At 44.0% G+C, this 25898-nt stretch overlaps 2 protein-coding genes across 2 annotated transcripts; one reads left to right on the forward strand and one right to left on the reverse strand.

Annotated features, from left to right (window-relative positions):
- Window positions 1-1684: 1684 nt before the first annotated feature.
- On the forward strand, window positions 1685-4930 carry tysnd1 (trypsin like peroxisomal matrix peptidase 1). Its single transcript, XM_062520421.1, has 4 exons — window positions 1685-2967; window positions 3166-3296; window positions 3439-3624; window positions 4429-4930. The coding sequence occupies exons 1-4, from the start codon at window positions 1943-1945 to the stop codon at window positions 4629-4631; spliced, it is 1545 nt and encodes a 514-aa protein (XP_062376405.1). The 5' UTR covers window positions 1685-1942; the 3' UTR covers window positions 4632-4930.
- Window positions 4930-25419, reverse strand: spock2 (SPARC (osteonectin), cwcv and kazal like domains proteoglycan 2). The gene is made up of 12 exons (XM_062520385.1): window positions 25259-25419; window positions 24229-24324; window positions 22495-22663; window positions 21034-21079; window positions 15422-15536; window positions 14550-14652; window positions 12555-12672; window positions 11570-11689; window positions 11025-11243; window positions 9548-9610; window positions 8194-8331; window positions 4930-7701 (listed from the first exon to the last, which is right to left on the reverse strand). The coding sequence occupies exons 1-12, from the start codon at window positions 25417-25419 to the stop codon at window positions 7547-7549; spliced, it is 1503 nt and encodes a 500-aa protein (XP_062376369.1). The 3' UTR covers window positions 4930-7546.
- Between the last annotated feature and the right edge of the window lie 479 nt (window positions 25420-25898).

The raw sequence follows: 25898 nt of genomic DNA on the forward strand, positions 1-25898 counted from the left end.
CAGTTGTTGAACCCCATGAAAACCCTGTGTAATCCTATCACAATAAAGACAGTATGTAATGATGAAAGACAGCATAAAAGAAAAAAATGTAGCCTAGTGTGGTGTCACCACCTACAGTATGGTGTGTGACGGTCACAGTCACAATCAGAGAGAGTGGGCTATGAAAACATGAACGTTCATGAAGTGCACAGGGTAAAAGAACATGAAATAGGCTTATGGAATTAGTAAAGGACCATCTGTAATCTGAAGACAACCAAGAGCAATTTCTCGATTTGCGAGTCCACAAAATGTGATCTGCACCTAGTGGGAACTGAACATTTCAGGTTCAATATTCATCATAGGCTTAGGAGCACAACGTTTAAACAAATTGCTGAAGTTACGATATATGGTCTTTTGGTAACCACACTGTCGATTTCAAGGCAGTGCTGCCTGGAAAGAACAGGGTAGGCCAGAGTTAGGGTAGGCATAGCATTGCTGTTTTGAAGTCGATGGTAGTTTGTTACCTTGATGGTGGGTTCCCAAAAGACCATAAAGGGAAGTTTACATGATAAATCTAACATGGCAAAGATTAGCAGTGTAAAGTGTGTCTATTAACCCTCTGGTTGTGTTATACAGTTACATTTCACAGATGTACAATTTTTTTTTTTTTTTTTAATGAGGCTCCATGACTTTCTTCCCATAGGACATGGATAGTCCTTTAACCAATCAGACCAAAAAGCCTGGTGCACCTGGTGGAAAAGCCAATTTTGTGATTGGTTCCAGCAAATAAGCAGAAGAGATAATGTGCCGGTTTCCAGCCTAAGATGCAGGGCGAAATCCAATTGGCGGCAGATCGGGCTGGGTTTACCCAGTCTGCAAATGTTGATCATTTCCTTAACAATTTGGGTATTTTATTTAACTTTTGAACACCCATGTGAATTCCCTGTCAAAAATGATCAACCATTAGAAGTTAATGGGTGAGACCATTGTCAGTGGATTGAGACTATATTGACCAGACGGACTGTACATGAACTTGTGTACATTCACACCCACCCACATCTATGCCAGCCGCCAACGGGAACCTTTCCCCAATATCATTTCCTTTCCTGAAAACCTTTCCCCCTGTTACTTGTATGATCTTAGGTCAATGAGGCCTGCAGACCATGCACATAGTTCAAACTGGTAATATTCAAGAGGATAAAGGTCTATCGCAACATTAGACAAAATTATATTCTGTACTTCTTATAAATTGTAATGCAACAGCCATTTTTGACAGGGAACACAAAACCAATAAACATGAAACGAACACAAGAGGAGTAAACTGGGGGCTAATCATGGTGCACAATTTCAGTTAGACCTGGCAGGATCTATACAGTAGGCCCGACCTATTGCCAACTTTGTAGAGGCCCTTATACTGTATTTGACAGTGTTATTTTGGTCACTAACACAGACTGGCCAATGATTGCAGATTTTTAGTGGCATGCACACGCCCATTCGTACAGTAGGTTAGCAACAAAGAGAAAACTACCTCAAACGCCCGTTGCACATTTCACAGAATGCACACCGTTGCTGCCACACATTACATTTAAACCGGAAAACATAACCGCAAAATTAGAACATGCCCCAAATTTAACTGGGGACAGCCTTGAAAACAAGCCAATAGGACAACCTCACTCACACCACGTGTCTGATGCGATACCGGAAGAAACCATTCGTTGCAGGTTGTGGAACAGTTCAGACGCGAATGTTTCGAAATATTAGGAAACTTTTACTGTAGGCTACTTTATTCCAAAGTGACCTACAAAATATCGTGACATACAGAACAGAAGTGCTTTACAGCGTCGTTTGTTGAACAGTAGGCTATTGCTACAATGTGTCATCTTTAATTCGTTACAACAGACTAGCAACTGTAACAGCATTACTGTCACTGTAACATTAGTGTTAGACTAGAACACCGAAGGTCATGCAATCTGTTGAGAAGTCGTGTTGTATTATATCAGTGCATAGTTTAGATACAGGAAAGCGTTTGAGTTGCAGCGGTACTGTTATAAGTCGTACAGGGATAGTGGTTTGTAGTGGGGTTCTGTTTAGGTCTCTGGAGAAGGAAAATAGTTTTTCTTCGAATAAGAGCTTTATTTTACCAGGTAGCAGTAGACGTAATCTTGACATACGCGTAGAATATCATGAACCAAATGTTGGAATGAATGAATGTTCAGCCGAGGCTTGTGTCAGAGAGAGACCCGTTTCGAGCCATAATGCTGAACTTTTAATGATAGTCAATTGTCCAGAGTTTCGCTCAGCATTCCGAAATTTATTTAGAGAAACCGAAAAGTGGAGTTTAATAGACAGCGAGGATTCTGAAGCCAGAAACTTTGACGTTTTGTCTTGGTTTGCAGTACTTACCGTGCCACACTGGAATGGCAGCAACATCATTCCTCATGTCACAAGTGGTTCTTTGAAGAAAGGATGCACGGTCATAGCCTGTGGTTCTCCGTTTGGCTCTCAATGCCCCGACCTCTTCATGAGCACCCTGAGCAAAGGAATTGTGAGCAACCTTTGTGGAGAGGACAACGCACTCATACTCACTGATGCGCGCTGTCTACCTGGAACAGAAGGTGGAGGACTATTTGTGAAAGGTGGAAGACATGTTTACCTCGTTGGCCTCATTGTGGCTCCTCTATGCTGGAAGTCCAGCGATTGGATTGGGTTGAGTCTTGTATGCTCTCTTCATGCCATACTCAGAAACATAAAACATTCGGCCTTGGGAAACCAGGCGATCCAGAAAGTTGTTGGAAATATTTCCAGTAATGAGCATCAACTAGGCCCACAGCCCTCTGAAAGTCTGGTCAAAAATCCAACAGTGGCATTGGTGGAGAGCGGCCAGTTTTGGGGATCAGGGATACTCTACACACATCGTTTGGTTTTGACTTGTAGGCATGTGGTGGATGGGGAATCTGTGGTTAAAGTGAAATTTTCTGTGGATGGAAGGTGAGTGCTCTTTGTGGAAAGCAAGAATTGCACTTTAGCACTATTACCAAAGATCCTTCAGTACTATCTGCTCTGCTTTAACCCTCTCTGCTATGACTACAGGACAGCTACAGTACCAACAAAAATAGCCTACTAACTGATAACAAGGTGTTTATAATAATAACCTACTGATAAAGGTTGTGGATCCTCTCCCACCAGATTTCACACTATGATGGGTGATGTGGTGTTCTCCACTAAAGCATCCTCTCCCTATGATATTGCTGTGGTTCAGCTCAGAACTGACCCTCCATATGAATCTGTTCCACAGTTTGCCTCTTTTTTCCAACCAGGTAATCTTCTGTTTCTATCTGATCCTCATCATATCAATGATCCATGATGATCCTTTTTAGTTTCTAAAACTGCAATCATTACATTTGTACAAGCTGTCTTGCAGTTCGACTTTTCTTACCCTCCCCTTGCCATGTCATGTAGGTGAAGATGTCATCGTCATTGGTTACGGTGTTTTCGGTGGGCTGTGTGGGCCGAGCGTGTCCTCTGGGATCCTCTCCAGGGTGCTGACCAATAAGTCCCGGCCTGTGATGCTCCAGACCACATGTGCAGTGCAGGCAGGGGCCAGCGGTGGAGCTGTAGTGCGTGCGGACACAGGAGAGCTCCTTGGTGAGGCACATCACAGGGTGCCTCTCAACATGCCTACTCGATCCTCGATGCTCGATCCTCGAGGGGCGTTCCCACTGATCTATAACTAACACTGGATAGACTATCCCATTGTTTCCCCCCCCCCCATCATTCTTTATGTAGATCAGTGAGGATCGAGGCATCGAGGAGCGAGGGAGGACGTATAAACGCTGCATGAGAGGCACCTACAGCCCCCCAACAATGTAGTGGTTCACCTACAGTGGGAGCATATGTATTTTGAACCCATGCTAAAGTTGACTAAAAAGAGGAATATAAAACCATCTTTTGACGGTTGATCGTAATGCCTTAATTCAAAAAATGAGTAAAAATCGTAAGGACACCAATGCTCTTTGTGATTGAAGAATGTATCGTAAATAAATACATGTTCTTCCTTAACTACAGGGGGCATACGTATTTGACCCCTATGTTAAATTCCCATAGGTGCAGGAGGATTTTTTATATACCGTATATTTATATTTTGTATGTGTCAGTGTCAGCATGGGCTTTTTCCCGGTGTATTTATTTGCTTGTTTGGTAGTTACACCCCAGTTCCATGTCTGAACAGCAGATGGCACTGTGTTAACACATTCTCTGGTCAACAACATGCATTTAGCCTACTCTATATTGATATGATGAAATTCTTTAGTGTTTGTATGTACAGAAGAGTGTTCATTGACACATTGACTCTTTGCATGATGTATTCATTAATTACACTAGTGTGACTTTTGCATACTGAGAGGGGACTTGAGAATTTGATTGGGAATTATTCTCTTTATCTTCCTCCAGGTCTTGTGTCCAGCAACACGCGGAATTTTACGGCTGAAGTGACATATCCACACTTGAATTTCAGCATTCCAGTTACCGTGCTAGAGCCCCTGCTGAAGTGCTTTGCTGTAACAGGCGATACAGAAGTGTTTGAGGAACTCAACAGAGTGGACAAAGGAGTAAGGACTATCTGGAGACTGCAAAATACACAGAGCAAACTATGACCTTGATAATGCCTTCCTCAATTACACGTGCCTTAATATGGAGAACTGACAACTATTTGGAGACGTGAATGGTATTCTTTTATGTCTATATAGTGTACCAGTGTGGTTCACCATACCTTGAAATCAGTGTTGTTCTTTGTGTAATCCATGGCAGACAAAGGACCACAATAATTTAAATACAAACAGTTGATTTATCAGCCTCGCCATGCATTATTGATAATATCTAATATGATATGTAGTCAATCTACCTTATGTGAGAATATTCAATGATACAGAAATGTACAATGACATGTCAAGCCATGGTTCCACTACTCTTTTATTATCAACTGCATAATACTTTGAGTATGACACGGTTACATTGAATTTCAAAGTTTTCAGTAATTTATAGAGTCAATGGAACCAACATAGGCAGGGAGTGAGTATCTACACAAGGAATACTAGACCACCTAAGAAAACATTATGTGCATAATCACACCGTAAACAATGACATGCTGTCTTCATCCACTGATCTCTTGAGTTTCAGACCTCTCCATAGATAACATGCAATATGGTCAAATAACTTCCAGTGATGGAAGAACAGGAAAGAATAGTTTTATCTAAGAGATGCAATAATTCATGCATAGGAATACATTAATAACACATGTTTGGAGATTGTGAGGGGAAACTGTTATTTCCATAAAGCCTTAACAGGCCATTTTACGATTTTACTTTTTTCTAATCCAGTAAACCCTGGAATAGTAACCAATCTGAAGAAATGAGGGTCAGTTCCCTCCAAATATTTGTGGAAAATGTTTTTGTATTCATGCTGGCCAGCACCAGAGCCACCATTGCCTTTTCCAGAGTCTCTGTTTGGATTCCTTTTTGATAGTCAGTTGTATCACATTTCACTTTCATTCATGGTCAGCCAATTACAAAGCTACAAAGCAATACAATGACTTAGACTTCTTTTGTGACACCAGTATCTCAAACACAGATGCCATTTTTGTTGTAGGTGTAAACAAATACAAATAGGAATAATTGGTCCCTTTTTGGTTTCAAAGATTAAACATGTAAATATGAAGCTTTATCTCAAATATGCAGACTCTAATGTTGATATTTTGTTTCAATGCAGAGCAACATGCTGTTATTGAAGTGAAACTGAGATGTGACTAGCTTGCTTTCTATCTGAAAGCAAATAATGGCCTGGGCTGAAGTAGATAACCGAGGATGACTAAAAAGTTACTAATCATTTTGTTTCAGTAGGATATTGATCAAACATTTTGAGACTGATCTTGCAGATATTCTGTACCTGGCACACTGTGTCAAATGAAGAGCTCTTTTCCAAAACGCTATAAATCCATTTTTGAAAATATTAAAAAGTCATGTTATTTAATTGTGTATTTCACTTAATTTCAATAAAAATGCAGATGTTTTGTTTTGATTTAGTAAAGATAAATCCACTAAACATAATCCAATACAGTTTCACTGAAATTACTTGAAAAATAAAATAAAAAAAAATTATTTGTGAAAATGTATTAAAATGGTGGATATAGCGTTTTGGAAAAGAACTCTTCAAATCATTTAGAGAGAATAGCCTCCATGCATGACTTAGATGTATGCACAAGTTTGGAGAGAAAATTCCAGATTTGAGTTGATTGTTGAGGTGAAACAAGTAAATAAAATCCCCTCAATGAAAAACAAAAGTCAAACAAGGATGCTTTCTTCAAATTGTAATGCTATTCTTGTTGTATGAACATAACAACTGAATAAACATAATTCTGGCATTCTACTCAATTTCAAGATTGTTCTCAGGAGTGCCCAGACCTTTGTATACACCTGTATCATTAGATTCATGTTGAGGAAGCCAGCCTGTCAGCACTGGACTTCAACAGAATAATCTGGATTTTAAAATTGATAGCAACATAGAGGTCCACACTGATGTCTGGCTCTTTATTGTAGAGCATAGTGGCAATTCACTTTTGGTACACTAGACGTCAAAATGCAAATGTGATGGATGCCTTTCATGGAAATAGTCATGAAGGTTTGAGACCTTCCCAACCTGTATCTGTGATATTTGCGGTATCATTAACAGGACGTGTAAAGGATATGCTGTGTGTTGGGGTTGTAAATTATGAACTGTGCATACAATGGAGCCCTCCTGTCATAAGACCGGTACTTACACTTTGGTGTCATAGTTATCTAGTCCTCATACACTCTGGAAATGTTAGCCACCACAGAAATATCATTTAAATGTACAGAACTCTAATAGTCTCCAGAATCAATAACAATAGTAAATCTACAAAAACAATTTTTTTCTTCAAAGGTGCTATGTGGAGTCTTTTTTTTTTGTTTAAAACATTCAAAATTACCTTGAAATAGCAACAGAATGTGAAGAAACAACTATTTTGATGTAACGTCAAAAGCACCGATGCTCTGTGTTGTCCACTGAAGTTAGTGGCAGGCCTGCTCTCTTGTAATACCACCGTGGACCATGTGTGGCGCTGTATTGAATACAATGGAAGTCAATGGAAGAGTGCCTCGTAGCTATGTTCAAGACTATTTGAATCCTACGGAATTCCACATAGCTCCTTTGGGAGTGTAAAATATAAGTGTAAGGGTCTGATTCAGTAGTAGAGGCTTCTAAAGACAGCCGCAAGAGCGGAAAACATCTTGCACATAAAATACAATGTAAAGTCATGAAGTTTCACAAGAATTTAAGACAAACATATTGAAGTTCTTTCTCCTGTGTCCTATTTCCACTGTAACTAGCCTATGTCCTGACCTCACACCAACCCGTGCTGCTCTTGAGTGTTGTAGTAGAAAGATGTCCAGACGATCACTTCCCCAATCATCATTTTGTGTCAAGAGATTGAGAGCTGTCCCTGTAATGCTCGCTAACAGAGAGCTTGGTTACGTCAAGCAGCCATTTGGAATTTCTACCAGATGTATCCTCCATCGTCTACTTCTCCCACCTCCTCCTCTTCCTCTTCCTCCTCAGCTTCTTCAGCGTTCTCTTCTGCTTCTTGTTTGTCCTCCTCGTCCTCCCAACCCACCCCACTGCCAAAATCTCCTGAGTACGCCACCACTTCATCTGGAGAAAGAGAGAGAGAGCGAGAGAGAGAGAGAGAGAGAGAGAGAGGGAGAGAGGAGGAGGATGTGGGTAAACAGGATTGTTGCTATTGCAGCAAAAAATATATAATAGCAATAGAAAATGCAATAAGGTCTTTACTCTATACCTAACACACCATGAATTAGCCAGGGGCCAACAGCAAACAAGACTGCATGCCTTTGATTTCGTGGTTTTCAGTCTCAGCTTTTAAAACCTAGCCAGGGGCTTTCATACTCATCACCTGCAGGTCCAGTGCAGCCAGTTGTAATTAATCTTGAAAGAACCTCTTTATCAGAGAGACAACCAGTCTTTTAGGATGCAAATGAGGCTGGCTAAACTGAATGTGGCACTTGGTCCCGCGTTTGACTGCAGAGCGATATTCTGGTGGATAGCCGCCCTGTCCAGAGAAAAAAGGGGGTGTTGTGCTGCCTGCATGGGTCTGTGGGAGGCTGCCCACTGCCCTGCCTGTCTTACCACAGTCGGGGTTGCCATGGACGCGGGAGCCCATTAGCTCCCCTCCGTGCGGGTCCACACACCAGCACTCCCCTCGGCTCTGGTCACACTGCAGCTTACGGTAGTAGCCGTCCTCGTCACAGCTGGGGATGTAGGCTCCTGATCAAAACGCACCCCGCACAACACACACACACTTGTTATTTACAGCAGCATACGCAGACACGCAGACACACACACACACACACACACACACACGCACACACGCACACACGCACACGCACACGCACACATGACTACACATGGATCTGTGACAGATCATATACATACAAGTTAAATATACATAATGCGGTGAGATGTTACGGTGGCTGTCTCCCAGTCTATGAATAAATATGCATAATATACAGTAGATCCGGTGGAGCCTGCAGATGGCTTTGTGTCGTGGTGGAAGTGGTTAATCATGTGACGGCTGCCACTGACGCTGATGACGGGCACACGTGACCTTGAGGAGCCTTGAGGGACAGGAATGAGGTGTGACTACGCTGACACATGCACATGTGCTGGGACATGACAAGCCATTAGCAGCCAGGGTCGTCCTCACTCAAAAACCAAAGCTATCCATCTGGGGGAAAGATCACTGGTCTTGCCCGTGGTTGCCATCAGTGTTTTTATGAAGTATCAGAGAGCATCTCCGTTTGGTGGTGGTGGTGGTGGTGGCGGCAGCGGCGGGCACGGAGGCTGGCGGGGCGGGCGCATCTGTGGCATGTCCTTGGAGAGTCCGGCGCGCAGCCGAGCCAAATATGAGGCGTTGTCGGCCGCTGCCAGCCGCGCACTCTAATCCCCGGGCCTGATTAGGCCATAATCCCAGCCGCGTGCTTGTCATCTGTTTAATGAAACTCCTCCGCCACTGACTCCTGCCAGAGCCGCCAGCTCTCCATCTCTTCGCTTCGCCCTTTCCTATCTCTCTCTCTCTTTCTCTCTCTCTCTTTCTCTCTCTCTCTTTCTCTCTCTCTCTTTCTTTTAGTGCTGTTCTTCTCTTTCACTTGCCTCTCTCCATGTATGCCGCTTATCTCAGTTTCCGGTTTCTGCTTTGTCTAATGTGTTCCATGCCTTTTTTCCTTCCTCTCCCTCTGAAGCCCAGCCGCCTTTGTCTTCCAGCCGTATTCCCAATTCTCCATCTCCATTACGTTCACCTCCATGCTATCTTCCTTCCAACCTCCATTTCTGCGTTGGCCTCCCTCCCCCATATCACCCACACACACAGACACAGATACACACAGACGCCACATTACAAATACACAGGTGTGTTTGTCGTGCCCTAGATTGTGGCTCCTCCTCCATCATGTCCCCATCTCCCCTCTGGGGATTCCGTACTTACCCAGCTTTCTCTTGGCACCCTCTTGCACTTGGAGCCTCTGCAGCTCAGCCAGACAGGGAGGCTCTATGGACGGAAAAACAACCCCAGTGTTCAGAGCAGGGAATCGGCGCACTTCACATATCACCCCATAGGATTTCACTTAGAATTGGTTCACTCTAAAAGACAGGTGAGATGAGTAAGGGCAGTCCGCATAGACTGAATATAGACCTATATACACACACACACACACACACACACACACACACACACACACACACACACACACACAGTATATACTGTATATATATATATTATACAGCCTATGGGGCATTCAACATGAATGAAATAGTTCATAATAAATTGGCTAATAAACCTCCATCCACAGACACAAGTTTTAAAAAAGCGCCATGCGTTAGTTATGCAGTCTTAGCCCTGCTGGTAAAGTCCGATCAGAAACACGGCCAGAATTTCTGCTCCAGTGCCCAGTACAGTCCCCCAGCGAGCTGAGGCAGGGCAGGCTGTCAACAACACACAGGCACGTTGTTGCTCAGCACCGGTGATGTGGCCAAGCCGCCGCAGAATCACACGGGGAATAACGGTACACGACACGAGCGCCGAGGAGCCGTGTCCATCACTGGGCCATGGAGGGAGGACACAAGAGGGGCTGACTGGACACAGAATCACATAAAACACGAGCCCGGACACTAGCCGAGGTCACACAGACATGTTAAGTCCACTCCACGGAGAGTAGGAGTGAGGCATATGTCAGAGATCCACATCACGCTGGGAGACGTGGGCACACATACAAACCCATCTCTCATTTCTCACACGTACGTACAGTACACGTACGCTTACATAAACACAAACACATCCGTGTCTTACGTCGAACGAGGTAAGCAAGCATTGCACACACATATTTGTGTGCACACAGCAAAAACACATTAGTCGGTAAAGCAGATCTCTCGGTAGAAGTGCTTATCTTTTTTCTCAATTGCATGGAGAGTTTTCTCGGAATCACTCACAATAAGAGATCAACAGTCAAAAGTAAATCAAACTGTGCCACATGTCCCGCCCCTTTCCCTATTCTCTGTCTGGAGGGGGTTGGTGTGTGGCAGAAGGAGATGAAAGCACTGGATTACTGTAATCCAAACACACCACATATGGTTCAACTTCTCACTCACTGTTTGAGTATATTTAGAAAACCAATTAAGAGAAATACACTGGAGGCTAAATGAATTCTGCTGATGTGGGGAATACATGTAGTCTCCCCAAAAGTCTTTCAGAGTCGGCATCTACAGTATGACTCATTTCAGGTGAGAGAAATAAAAGCACTCCAACTACTCTTTGTAGCCCTTTTGGCCATAGCTAACCTCTCCCTCTTAAAGGGAGAGCCTCTGAACTCATGTTCTGTGCTGGCTGGCAGTAGAATGTGGGGTTTCAATCAGCTCTGAAAGTGGCATCTTGCAACGTGATTGTTGGCCCTTGGACAGGGACTCACTCTCTCTCCAGAAGCACAGGCACCACTCAGCCAGGGACACTCTGCCGTCGCGGTACGTGTCGCACGAGTTGAAGAAGGGTCGGATGCAGATCTCGTACTTGTCCAGGTTGATGGCCGCCAGCTCGGCCTGATCCAGGTAGAGGTCACCGCTAGTGTCCAGCTTGGAGAACATCCAGCCGATGGAGTCCTTGCAGGTGGCTACCAGACTCCTGTCTATGACTGGAAACAATAGCACTGTCACTGGAAAATTAACCCTGTTACACGTTTGTGACAGCTACAGATTGCTATTTAAGGTTAATCTCAACTTCAATATTTTTATTTAGCTTAGTTTAGATAATTTAGTTTAGCTTAGTTTAGTATGAATGTATGTCTGTAGAACACATTCAAAATTATGACATTGGTGGGGGTTAAACTGCAGGCTATGGCTAGATTCAATGATGGAGTGAGAGGACAGGAAAGAGGCGGAGCAGGAGAGAGGAGGAGGAGGAGGGGGGGCAGAGGACTACTGGCATGGACTGTGTGCTCCGAATGTGTGGGCTTCTCACCGGAGCCAGAGCTGGCTGCTGGGCTGCCCGTCGAGTTCTGTTTGGCGTTGCCCTGGAGCAGCTGGAACCAGTCCCGCAGCCGATCGCCCAAATCAGCCAGGTCCTGCCCTGTACAGCTCTCTGATGGGCGGAGTGGGGAGGGAGACAGGGACACAGAGAGAGAGAGAGAGAGAGAGAGAGTGATAAAACAACAAAAAACCACAGAGCTGTGCGATTTTGTCTGCAAAAAAAGCAAAGGAGACAGAGAGCGTGAGTGCAACAGTGTTTTCCACTCAATTCCACACTCTCTGTTTACTAGTGGGATCTGGGATGCAGGAGGACATGGGGGGGGGGGGGGGAGAACACAGCAGGAGCATGTCCTGGTGCAACCTCAATCTGACACAAGGCTCTACGGCTCCTCGTCGCAAAATACCGGGCCATGAATTTAATATCGTACAAAATCTGCTTAACCATTAAGCTGTGATTGTGTGTATCGTAATTTCAATCTCCCCCGTTGTCAGGGTTCATCTTGTTCCATGAAATTGGACATTGTGGCATTTACAGTTCATCTAGTACATGAGCCACAGTGCTCACAGATATCTCTTCAGACAAGAGACAGAGCTGGAGAGAGGACAAGGAGAAGATGAGGAAGACAAGATGTGTATTAGAGACAGCATAGAGAAGAGGAGGGAGATGTTTGTTTTGGCTCACAGCATTACAGTGTGGCATAGAGTATTACAATACTAGTGTACATTCATAACACATACACTATGTTTTTATCTATATTTTATACATTAAGCAGACCTATATATGCAGAATATGTGCATAATTTATTTTGACTAAAATGAGCACATATTTGAGAAGTCTGCGCTGGGTTGTGATCTGTACAATCTGTTCATAGGCTGCAGGAGAGATACAGTATGCGTATGTGGTCACCACACAGAGGTAACACAGCGGCGATAAGCACATGTCTTCCAGCAGCAGGCCGCTGGTGGCGTGGACTTGCCGTGCTTGCTGCTGTCTGTCTTGTCGGTGGGAGGGGCCGGTGTGGCACAGGGACAGGAACCAGAACACTTCACGCTCAGCTCCTTCCCCATGTGGCAAGCCTGCTGTTCCAGCTTACACTGCAAGTGCACACACACACACACACACACACACACACACACACACACACACACACAGACAAAAGAGCCCACTGTAAACACATACTACACATGTGAAAAGAAGCAAACCTATGCAGAGATGTAGAAAAAACTAAAAAGACATAAAGTCCTCTGCGCTCCTGAGAATCAGAATCACTGTCTGGTGCATCAACGGGAAAGGACAAACTGTAGTGAAGAAACAATGTTCACCGGAGCAACTCAGGTGTGAGGTTTTTGATATTTATTAAGGTGCCAACATAGTGGACTTATGCAGAGGTGTGCTCTAGCCGTGACACCTGACCGCGACCATAATAACAAGTGCCATTAATCCTCCTGAGTGCAGCGCAATGACGTGCAGCTGTAACACGGCTCAAACATTTACAGCGGTTACTGCAGGAGAGAACAGCTCACTTAGACGAGACGAGACGCCACGGCTCACTGATGATGCCGGTGATGAAACATAATGTCCCCTCACCACCTCATGTTTTCAACAAGGTCAGCAGTAGAAGACACGAAACATAAACCAACGACCGCTCTTTGTGCAGTCTCCTCTGCTGCGGTCCAGTCTGACTCACAAATTCAACACAGGACTGCACGCCATCTGCACAAGAAAAAAGCTCTGCGCCTCTGAATCCCTATTGTAACCCCTGCCAAACCTGTCCACATGCTGGATTTGGTTTGTGGGCAATATGGACCAGAGAAAGCCTATACAAATACCAAATGAGCCTTTTGAGACCTGGCCTTCAGCATGTGTGGTCCACAACAAGCCCTCCATGGCAGGCCCAGCGCAGGGGTTTTGTAGGAGTTGTGGGTAAGGGCAACCACAGAGCAATAATATAGTACTGTGGGGTGGCCAGTATAGTGCCCACTGTGGGCCTACCCACCAGTAATATAGTGCCCACAGTGGGCCTACCCACCAGTCATTTGGGTACTGTGAAGAGCATAATATGCTGTCATCGGCTTTTAAAGCAACAGTCTGTAGATGGGTTGGTTATTGGAAGCTATTACACTCTTTTCTACTAAAAGGCTAGATCATTATGAGGGGAGTTTTTTGTAGGCCTACTAGACCCATGTGCAAAGCTATTATGTCTGAGCTTTATGCTTTTCAATGAAATGAGCTTTAACCAAGTCTTTATACATTTTGTTTTCATAGAGATGTAGAGAGCTCACAACCATTAAAGATCTATACAAGGTCCACAAGGGTCTCGGTTTCCCTGGCACTATTTCAATATTGTTTGGAGAATATGCTGATTCACTGGATATTGTAGATAGACAAACAGAGGAAAAGGGCGAGTGAGGGAAAATGATGGCAAATTTATCAGGACAAGGCATGGCTAAGACAAGGCAATGTGCAAGGTACCTGTAATATTACGGGCCCTTATATGAAATGACAGGGAAATTCTAAAATCTAAAATTCTAAAATGTATCACGCGCTTACTGTATATTAGCCCAGCAATGAGAATACAGGCTTTGTCCATATAATATAAACATGTATTTCAGACCAAGATGAGAAAGGTGTGGAGAGGTGTAAAGCGGCATTCATAAGAACAATAACGATAACGATGACTATAACCATAACAATAAAAACGTTCACACTGGCCAATGATAAGAAAAGTTTCTCTTCGTGTTCATGAATGTGATGTCTAAAATATGATGGATTCTGATTGGTTGTTGGCTTTTTATCGTTCTCAAAATCGGTCTGATCGTGATTCCCAACGATATCGTTCTTCATGTCGTTATCATTATAGTTTATGTGTGAACGTCGTCATTAATATTCATAGTTATCGTTATAGTTATCATTCTTTGGATGGGCTCATAAAGAGAGAAAGGGGAGTGTATAGAAAACAGCGGTGCCTTACCTGGGAGGCATAGTTATGGCCATCAGAGCCACACACAGGGGCCGCAGTAGAAACAGGGCATGGGCTACAGCTATGCTCAGACTTCACCAGCGGAACTTTCATTCTGTGGGACACCAGGGAATGAGGAAACAAACACAAAACAGCAGCTCATCAGTACTAAAATGCTGTATCAACACAGCCCACAGAACAGCAAGAAATAGAATGAGCTAAAGCTAAAATTAGGGAAACAGCTAGGACCTATAAAACAATGTTACACCACTATACCACAGGGTGCTTTACTATCTATCACTGCTCACTTTTTTTTATCACAGCTTTAGCTCTGGACATAATCTTCCTATGTCTAATGAGAAGGGGTATTTTGACTTTGGGCAAAACCATCCCATAATTACTCACTCAGTTATATCTCAAGATGGAACCATTATCGAGCAGGGATGCTATGTAAATGAGTTATGTTCTCGGAATATTGACTGTGTAATTAAGAATGAGCAAATACTGAAGGATCCCATGGGCAAGCCTCAGAGGTATTCTAAAAGAGGTAGGCTGTGGGATATTAAAGACCTCAGGGCTGAGTGTAGGAAAAAAGGCTTTAGCTGAGGAGGGGCCGCCACTGGCAGAAATCAGCACCAGGTTAAGATATCAGCGGAAAAGATTGTGTGTGGGTAATGAGCTCTGCCTTCCCTCCTCTTCTGCTTTTTATGTTCCTCTCTCGGCACTCGATGGGTGAGTGTGTGGCTAGTTACGGATTCAGCAGGAGCCGTCTTCCAAGAAAGCACAATCGCCAGCGCCAGCGAGCTCTAATTTACTCTGGATTGATGAGCGTGGACAGCAGTTTACTGTCTGCATGTTAACGCTGACCCACGGATGACACCCACCTGTGCTCCAGCTTCTTGCGGTTCACGCACACGGCGCGCTGGGATCCTTGAACCACGCAGACCTTGTGCTGGCTGCACTTTACTTTCTGACACGGGTCCTTTGTGGTGTCCACGTCTACAGGGAGAGGTAGAGAAAGAAAGAGGGAGAGATTCAGCTTAAGAAAAGCAATCCATTCTCCCTTTATCCATCAGGGACCTGGAAGACTCATCCTCCCCTCCCTTCCTCCCTCTCTCTTCTCCTCCCTCCTTCAGAACTGGAGCGTGTGTAATATGTCAGGGATGCCTGCTGGGAGCTCCAGTGGCAGCGATGCTACGTGCTATACCTCCCACTCTTCAGTCTTCCCTCTTGCGCGAGGATGGTCAATATGGTGCCCTGACGGCGTGTGCTTGTTTGATAACTTGACTCAAATTAGGGATGCAACGGTACAGTTTTGCCACGGTTCGGTTTGTATCACGGTTTTTGGGCCACGGTAACGGTTCGGTTTCAATATATCAATATTATCTTGGCTCTAGCATACAGGAGGTTATATTTGCCTTTTCTATTTCAAATCAACAATGTGCTTCTACTTACACTTGCAGAGAAAATATTAAATGCATAGCCAGACACAGATGAAGCAGAATCACAAAAATGTATTATAAGAAAAGAACACCATCATTGCCTCTGTCATAAACAGGCAATATTATCCATAGTGAAGTGCAGCATAAAGTAATGTGTAATTATTTATTTAGCCTATTATACCACTGCTTGGTCAAATTTCCTATTGTGGTGCGCTATTTGAAACGTGCATTATTTTTCTATATAGGCTACCGCACGGCTATGATGTAGTTCCCTTCTTTTGGGCTTATTACACTTGAATATTAATTCGCCAATGTGAATGTAACGGTAAAAACAGCAATGTTGCATCTAAGACAGCGGCAATATAGTAAATGAAAATGATAGTAGCAGTGGTATAAGCGGGATAATCAACTACGCGCCCTGTGCGTTTCTAAGAAAATAATGCACTTATCGAAGTGTCCGCCTGCGGCGTCGGGTCCGACCTTACCACTTCGAACGTGCATTATTTTCCTATAAACGCACGGCGCGTCGTTCATTATCCCTTACCTGTTGTCTTACAGAACATACAGCCCTTTTGTAATATTAAGTAGGTTGCATAAAATGTAAACTTTAAAAGTCACTTTCAACTTCTCTCTTACACACTTCGTACAGTTCAGGAATCTTACTGCTGAAATGCGTGCCGGAGGGGATATTGAAGCGATGATCGAGAACATTTATCATGTAGCGAAATCCCATACCCAAAACCACCGTATAGGCAGGGCATCATGTCTTTTCCTATGAACACGCCAATCGCATTCGTTATGTCTTTGTGTTTTTGGGAATTATAGGAATATTGTTGCCGAAAGGCTGCAGCAATGGATGGTTGGGTTTTCGGTGGCAAACCAGCTCTCCGTGCTGCTCCACTTAAGGTTACAGCCGGGTGATGATGGCGCAAATGGGCCGACATGTTGGATTTGTTACCTTTATTAGGTGATCGTTGTGAAGCAGTGCTTGCACACTGTTCTTTGTTTACTGACGGTCTTTTTGACTTGTTCGTAAGCTACTTCGAATGTCGCCATGATCGTGCAGCCGCCGGTAAAGTTTGTTTCTTCTCACATGACTCCTTCATTTGCATTTCAACGTGCTTATTGGGTCTTGGGAAATTCAGTAAAATTCTGATTGGTTGTTGCAAGGTTGACGAGAGGCAAGCTGAACAGTCAGAGAAAACTCATCCCCCGGGTCCTAAGCACTCCTTGTTATCGCTCCCAGGCTACGCGCGTGCAATAACCTTGTATTAAATAAAAAGTTTAATGTCGCGTATACCGAAATATTGCGGTTTAGGTGAGTCTATTGAACCGAACAGGCCAAGCCGAACGGTTCAATAAATTATTGAAAACCGTTGCATCCCTAACTCAAATGCGAAAATCTTTACACCAGTGCTCCCAGTTGGGGGGGGGGGGGGGGGGGGGGGGGGGTTCAGACAGCTCAGTGGAGGAAATGGATTCTTTAGGTGGAGCTTCACAGCAGAGGAGGCGACTGCATGTACCCACATCTCATCATTCACACTCTCCCGACCTGAAAATACTCAATCAGTGAATGGGCAAAGTATAGGCTACCCAACAAACAATATATGAGTCTGATATAAACAGCTAGCAGAATCCTTGAAATCCACTAACCATACGGACAGTAGTTTACTGACATCAATCATTTGAATCACATAAAACAATTCAGTAATACTAAAATAATGATGGGATTATCCAAAATGGCAAACCTTCAAAAAGTGAAAATCTGATTTGGGATGTAAATCCGGTTGGAAAAAATGCTGTATACAGCACAAATATTAGAGCTTTTTTCATTTCAAACTCTTGCATAATGCGATTGGAAAGGCCCTGATTTATCCCCAGTGATACTTTTTTTTTTTTTTTTTTTATCTCTTCTGATAGTCTTTGCCAGTGAAGGAAGAGACAACAGGCCTACAGTATGCCTTGTGACTATCCAGTGTGTACAGTAAACAAACTCAGATACCAACCTGACAATTACATCATCTCTCCTAAATGAAAGGCTTTGGGAATTAACCTCTTCTTCTTTTCTGTAAACAACTCAGGATGGTTTGATGGATGAACAAAGTGTCATCGAACGTAAAGAAGAATGAGCCTCATATTAACATAACGGTCTCAAGAGGATTGGAATAAAACAGTATGATGTCGTTACCATAGCAACAGGCATGGCAGCACCACCACCACCACCACTATCTCCAGGCACAGAGAGACTATTTCTGCGAGGTGATTTGTGTGCTCCATCGTGTCTTTTGAAAATAGAGAACCCCTCTCATCACTCTCCCTCTGCTGCTCCCTGTCCCCTGAGTACATCTCGTAAAGCGCACACGCAATGGCTGCCGCTCATAAAGCACATAATTAGGCTCCCTGCACCGTGCGCTCGTGCCAAATCTAGCTTAAGGGGAGTTGGAAATCCCAACAGATTCCGTGTCGACCACCATTTCCACGCCGACCCCTCAACCACCTCCTTCATCCGCTGTTTACACGCGAGCGTCAGTGGCGCGTTGTCAAAGGGAGAATTACCTCTCAAGCGGAGGAAGGTGAAGCTGGCTGGAAAGCCCTACATGATGGGGCTACTGTAAAATGAACTCCAGCTGTTTTAGTGCGCGGTGTAACTTTAGCTCACTGACAGTTCATTAGATATGCTGTGTTCTCTGCCATGCAAGCCCGGGCTTTATTGCATGACCAGAGAATGGGCATGCAATTGCATCAGCCTGATAAACATCCTTAAACCAGCATAATGAGCTTTCATGAGGATCTGTTAAAGCTTTTGTGGATGTAGGACAAGCAACATTGTTGTCAACATCCATAGATGAGGTCATACAGTACAGTGGATGCCTCACACATCTGGTTCCCCAAAACGCACGAGCGATGTGGGACTGTGAGGATGATTACTCTGGACGACGCGAGAGCATGTCAATACTGTAATGGACCCGTAATATGGGGCCATGAGATTCTCTGAAGACAGGGGAAATTCACCACAACAACCACCCTGCCCTGATATGAGTTAACATGAAGACAAAACCAAAATAAAAGCAAAAACAAAATATCAAAGTATCTAACCTCATAGTTTAACAAGAACAGACATGTTTAGTGTCACAGCCATTCATGTACCTGTGATAAAGTGTCTTGCGAAGAGCAGTCTGGCTCTGGAGACCAGAGGGACCACTGAGTCATAATACTGCTGGACACACAGGTCCGGCCCTCCCTCTTCAGATGTGCTAACAAGGCCTGGGGGCCACCGATGTTGGTGGGCAGACTTCAAAGTGCAGACATCACACTCACTTAGTCATGTCTGAACGTGACAAATCTTCCCGCTGCCCTCCTCTGCTGCCTCATTAATTCTGTCATGGAGAAGAGGGGCAGATCAATGGGCTAAGGTGAATGGGTCTCCTTGTGCTGAGCGCTGAGGGGATCAATGCCATTAAAATGCTGCATCCCCAACGGCTCATAGCCTACCGAGCCTTCCCTGCCAGGGCAAATCACTTGAGGCAGGGAAGTGTAGAGAAACTCGGCTATAAGCGGGTAGGCAAAATTAGCTAATATTAGGACTGCAGAAATATTAGAAGGATACAGCTGTTTTTTTTCCCTAATATGGGTTCTCAGAATAGAGGCAACACAACTGTATTACTGGGTGATTCACAGTTTTAAAAATCAAAACCCATTGCAAAGCCTAGAATTTATTCAAAAAAACTTTTACGATGTGCTTGAGACGCCCATACTTGTGAGAGCTTTTGGGAGACTCACAATCTCTCATGTAAGTGGATTTCTGTTTCACAGGAAGAATGCCAGTGTCACTCAGTTCTAAATCATGGCCTCAGGGCTCTTAGCAGGACCTCGCTAGAGCTGGCAATTACCCACTGATTACATCTGAAGATCTTTGCTAATGGACTTCCTCTCTTCTGAGGACTTCATGTTCAGTGTACATCAAGGACAGAGGAGTCTGATTTGAGGTTGGTAACATGGAATTAAAATGGATATTCAACTTGTACAACTTATATCTCTCTATCATAATTCTTACATTTTGTTTTTGTTTACAAAATATCAACTCCTGTAACAATTGTATTTTGGTAATGTATCAGGGCCATTAATACATTTAAAACTGTAAAAAACTGACTTAAAACTGTAAACAAGATCATACATAAAGATGTAAATGGCTATAAATGTCTAAAGAAATATGGACAAATACTTTTATTCAAATAAATATAAAGAAATATATATCTTTTATCAGTCCTTCTGAGTTGTACCCTGGAAATTCAGAGTTCTCGCGAGAGCACAATTTGAATTGTGTCTGCAAGATACTCTGGCAATGAGCAATGATGTACGTTACTTTTACCCCAGGCATCGGGGGGAACCAAAAAAGGAGTGGGTGAGCTAAACTGATGACAACAGCGCTACAACTTTCGTTTTTGGTCGTAGTGTTATCAAATTGCGTGCAGTGTGATTTTCAAATGCATGCTTGCCGCCCCTCGAGTTGGGCCATTTTCATTATTCGTGGCCAGACCCTTAATCTGAAAGATTCCAGGGTCTGGTTTACTACCAGGCTATCTGAGTTGAACTGTTGCTATAGATACGGAGACCTTTTGACCGTTTAATCAACATACACAGCACACTTTACCACTAAAGCTCCACCCATCACTGTGTATTCACTGAGGGACAATACAACTGAATGTGTGAGATTGCTGGTGAGTGTTGATTACTGCTGCAATTACCAGTGAGTGTCAAATTGCCTCATCTATGTCAAAGCACAGTCCTCACCTCTGATGCGCACTGTTATTAAACATCATTAGGTCCTGGTATTCTGTGGCACACACCTCACTCAGCATAACGCTATCCACATCTCTCTCTCCTTCTCTCCCTCTCTCTCGCCCTCTCTATGATTAGAAGGCATAGAAGCTTTCCATTGTTTGCATTCTAAATCCTTTGGCAAACAGGATGAAAATGAGGACAGATTCTGAGCAGGCAGAACACACATGACGGTTAACACAGAAAACAGAATTGGCTCCATACAAAGGACTTACTCTCAGTTGAAACCTGACCTGCATCCCATGATCGAATGTAGTCGTCCTGGGGGAAGGAGAGAAGGAAACACTGACATTCAGACAGTATTGAACACAATGGGAAGCACAGGAAGAAGCAAAGCTGTGCCTGCAGCTCTGCATGTTCTTCTAATTGGAGTACCATAGTTTAATGTCATTTTAGAGTGCTGAACGAATGTTAATATGATATAATATGTAATGCTTATGTGTTGCTGGAGTTTAACAGTAAACCACTGTCAAACATCTGATATAACACTAGCTTCGGTGCCATTTTGTGTTTAGCTATTGTTCAAATGAGAAAAAGAGTCTTCCAAGGTCTTATTATTAAATAGGCTATATCAAAGAACAATGAAGTGATTGAGCATATTTAGAAAATACATATTTACTGACCTCCACTTCCTGAAGAAACGCGAGGCACATGTGAGGAAGACAGAAGAGAGAGATGAGTCATGTATTGGGCACACAAGTCCATTCTTCCCAATAATTCCCTTCCCTAAGGTATTATCATTCTGACTGCTCACACTATTTACACTGTTTTTCCAGGAAATGATGATGGCTGTTTCTGCAAATTATTCTGCTTGTGCAGACAACAGGCTTTACAGGAAGGCTGCTCTTTACACAAAACAGGGTTTTCGACCCTGCAATTGCAAGTTAGAGCTCCTTCCATTAGAAATCGATAGAATTAGACATTGGAAAACAAATACAAACAAGGTGAATAAATGGCTTACTTGGCTTATGTTAGTTACCCCACAATAAATGTAAACCTTTTTAAATATGATGATGTTGTTAACATCACATGAAATACATCACTGAAAAGACCTGCAATAATGCTCGCTCATAAAAAGAGCCATGTTTTAGCATCTTAATACGAAGCCTGTCCATTTGCAAATATCCTTGCATGCACTCCCGGGATCGGATTATGACTTCTTGAGAGGGGAGCACCGAATAACCACTCCGTGTCTCAGACACGAAATATACGAATATCCTATTTGATGGAGAGGATTACAGCTTCAAACTTGTCTGAACAACCCAAAATGATGAGACTGTTCCATGCAGACGATTCAGAAAGTTTAAACTGACACTCACGATGAGCATGGCTTTTGACTCCAAAGCCCAAGAAAGGACATATGATCTCAGATCTGGGATCAGTGCAGTTTGGTGATTGAAGTGAAGATTGAGTGATGAGACCAATGCAAACCAATGAAACTGTTTACACCAACCAAATATAATGCTGAACATAAACACACACAGATCAGACATGTAAGATTTCAGAAGTCTTCACGGCAATATTTGGATGAATAAAAAGTTCCATTCTGTTTCAAGATTCTACCTGTTGTATGCCTACAAAGCAAAATAAAGACATCAGCCTCAGAGGATTTCTGGAGTGCTGTCACTCTTGCACCCCCGAACCCTAACGCCCCCCTCAGCTGTTCTGTGGCTTACGTAGAGTGCAGTGCATGGATGGAGTGTCATTATGATCTCCATAGACAGCAGATGCAGTGGCGTTATATGCAATGCCAACCCAGGCCCTGACAGGCTCAGCTCTGGACTCCAGCCCAGCTCGGAGCAAGCCCGCGGAGGGCTGCGGTTCTGGGGAGCAAGGCAGTCGTGCCTACAGAAGGCAACGGCATTCTCAGTGTGCCAGCAGCACAGAGCCCGCTGCTCATTTGTTAGATTAGCAAGAACAAAACAAAGCACACGGATATATTGTGAAGTCAGTTTGCTGTGAACTCTCACATATCCTGTCTTTACGTGTATTCGTAAGGACTGTTAGGCAACTGCAGTAGTGCTTGAAATGGTTGAGCTAACGACAGGTGGACTAATGACACATTCAGAGGCTATATGCTGCACAGAGGAGCTGATAGCATCTACAGACTCCTTAACAAGGATCTGCATAGCCTCCTGTAGACCCCACCCTTCTCAGCATCAGATATGGCAGACTTTATACCCCCTCGCCAGGCCAGAGAAGGCTGATTGATGATCCTCCAGATCTCCACATGGCACTGAGTGTGTCGAACGGGCTCTCCACAAACTGCACAGGGCCTCAGAGGTCCTGTCAGCATGGGCTTGTGTGCGTAGAGTGCATGGCGTTTGTCATTTTCACCTAACTCTTTGGCTCACAGCTGACGGTGTGTGTAAATAGAGTTTATATGAGTGATTATAGCTCCGCAGAATCTTTGTAATGTGGTTATGTACAGGATAGCAGGATATAATGGAGAGAATATTAAAATAAAAGCCATTGCATGGTTTTGTACAAAAGCCAATAATGTATAAAACATTATTTCCATAAATCATTGCCACTGGTAACTGACATTTTAACCTAACTTTTACATCAACCTCAGACAAATGAAAGGCATTAAGTCCCCAGAATGAACTGTAAATGAGATATTCAAACAATAAATGGTACCGTAGAACCCTAATTCACCCTGCCGAAATTGCCTTTTTCAACATTTACCCGTAAGAGCAATTCTACGTCTTCCCACAGCAACTTGCTCATCACCCTGGTGAACAACACTGGGAAGATGCTTTCTATTCAGTGGTCTTGATCATGACTAAAGTTTTGCAAGGTCTCTTGTGCCCTGAAACAGATGAGTCATTTCTATTTCAGAAAAGCGCCCTCAAACCACCTGCTGGGGCTCGCTCTCACACCATCTCACACACACTCAACTGTTCACACAAGTCATCATCACACACACACACACACACACACACATTTTGTTCTTGGACACTGCGCACATGTTGTTTCCAGTTAACTGAGAAATGTAAAAGGGGGGGGGGGGCACTCTTATATGAATAACTGTGAATGATTTTTATTTCTATGTGAGTTTTATGTGTTTTCTCAAATCATATTTTTTAGTACTAATTTGAATGCATTATGAGGCATCTGGCAGTGTGTTGATTGTATAGCTGCAGTGTCATCTCCAATGTGTGCGGCTCATTCTTTATTGCCAATTGAAAAGCCGTGTTTACAACTACACCCTCACTATCTCATCGTGCCCCAAGTTGCCTTGTGAATGGCGGCAACCCCATTAAAAGCACAGGGTGAAAAAGCACACCATTAACCACTCAGATGCATTTGTGATCACCTACAGTACTCCCCCCCATCTTGAACTTTATGGCCCATACCTGGCACCGGTGCTGAGGTGCTGGCCCAGGGGAATGCCAATTGTGTCCTACAAGGTCATGTCCGACACAAGGACGGAGAGATGGCTCATTCCTGCAGGCCAAAGAGCCAGGCTGAGGGGCCAGAGGCTGACAGTCGGCCCTGGGGGACTAGTGGAGGGGCATGGAGCCAATGACACTGAGCTCAGAGAGCACGTTGCAGTCTTGCATCCCAGTATGCCATCACAATCATAAGAGAGGTATACCATGAGGGATTTTGAAGGATGGATCTTCCTGTACCAATAAACACAATGCAGGTACAGACGTAGTCAAGGCAGACAGACCATAGAATCTGTTGCATTTGGAGGCAAATATTCAATAATTCCTGCAGTGAAAATACTCAAGTTTTACTCCAAAGCAAAATGTAAGGCATGCTTTTTCAGATTAGTTCCAAATGAATGGACCCGTTTTGCCAAGAACAGCAAATTGATTAATCACTAATAATTACTGACAAACACTAATACCTCTATCGTGACATATCCTGTAATGTATACATGGGATAAAAGGAGTCAAAATGTCATGCAGCACACATTCAGTAAGAGTGAATTACTCTCTAAAATCAAAATTAAAGTGCCACTGCTGTGGTATTTAAAATGATTTGTGTTCATTTAACATTCCGTTCAGTACCACCACTGCACCACTACGTTGTCTGTTTAGGTGGAATTCTCTGTTCTTCTTCTTCTTTCAAAGGACACCAGTGTAACTCATTTCCCCTGCACCTTTTTTCCACTAGACTCTTGGATAGATACAAATCTTTCACTTCTCAGAAATCTTTTCTACCTTGATGTTTGGACATTCCAAGAGTCACTGACTGTATGGCAGAGCCAGCCCAGAGCCGTGCCTTTGCAGCAGTCTCCAACTAAGCCTGGCCCACCACTCTCTCCACCTGCACTGCAAAGATAAAGCCTCCCATTGGACAGGAAGTGGCTGTAGCCCTGGAGTGGACGATAAAAGGCCGTTTCCCCCCCCCCCCTCTCTCTACTCAATTAAAGTCCACCTACTCTTTTTGGTGGTTCGCCTAGATGTCCTGCAGCAATGGCTCTACTTGTCTTTGTCAGATGTCATCTGAACAAGCTTTATCTGTCCTCCACATCGAGCCTCCTCATGGAGGCTTGTTCCACGCTTTTCAGCTCGTTCGATCGAGGAGGTCACATCCTTAGCGCTGGCTTTAAAAACAGCTGCACCGCACACATACAACAATGGCATTATGGGACAGCAGCAGTAGTAGTCAATGGCAACAGCTTTCCTTTATGTCCCATTTAGCTCTGCTGAGCAGGAGCGTGAATAATACACGGATACACCACGGCTTTAATAGCAAACTTGGCTGCCTCGTCTTAAATTGCATTATGCCTAATTATCTCCTGGCATGCCGTGGTGAAACAGGGGCCGAGCCACCTCCACTCACACACACACACACACACACACAGCCCACACCGCACTGAGCGCCGCTGTGTTTAAGCACATGCAGGACATGGAGCTCCAGCAAGTACACGTGGCCAGCCCCTGTCAGCAGCTGTGGTCACCCAGCGTTTGACATTCAGAATTGGCCCATCCCACGTCGAGGGTGAGGACAGGCTCCTGTGTGAGTTGAAGCTGCTCTGGCACCCAAGCCTAGCTGCTTAGATGAGCTTTTCGCTTCTTCTTGTAATGGTTTACGTTCGCATGCCACAACTCAACTGCAGCGA

The sequence above is a fragment of the Sardina pilchardus genome, chromosome 18 (assembly GCF_963854185.1).
Source record: "Sardina pilchardus chromosome 18, fSarPil1.1, whole genome shotgun sequence".
Taxonomy (NCBI): Eukaryota; Metazoa; Chordata; class Actinopteri; order Clupeiformes; family Clupeidae; genus Sardina; species Sardina pilchardus.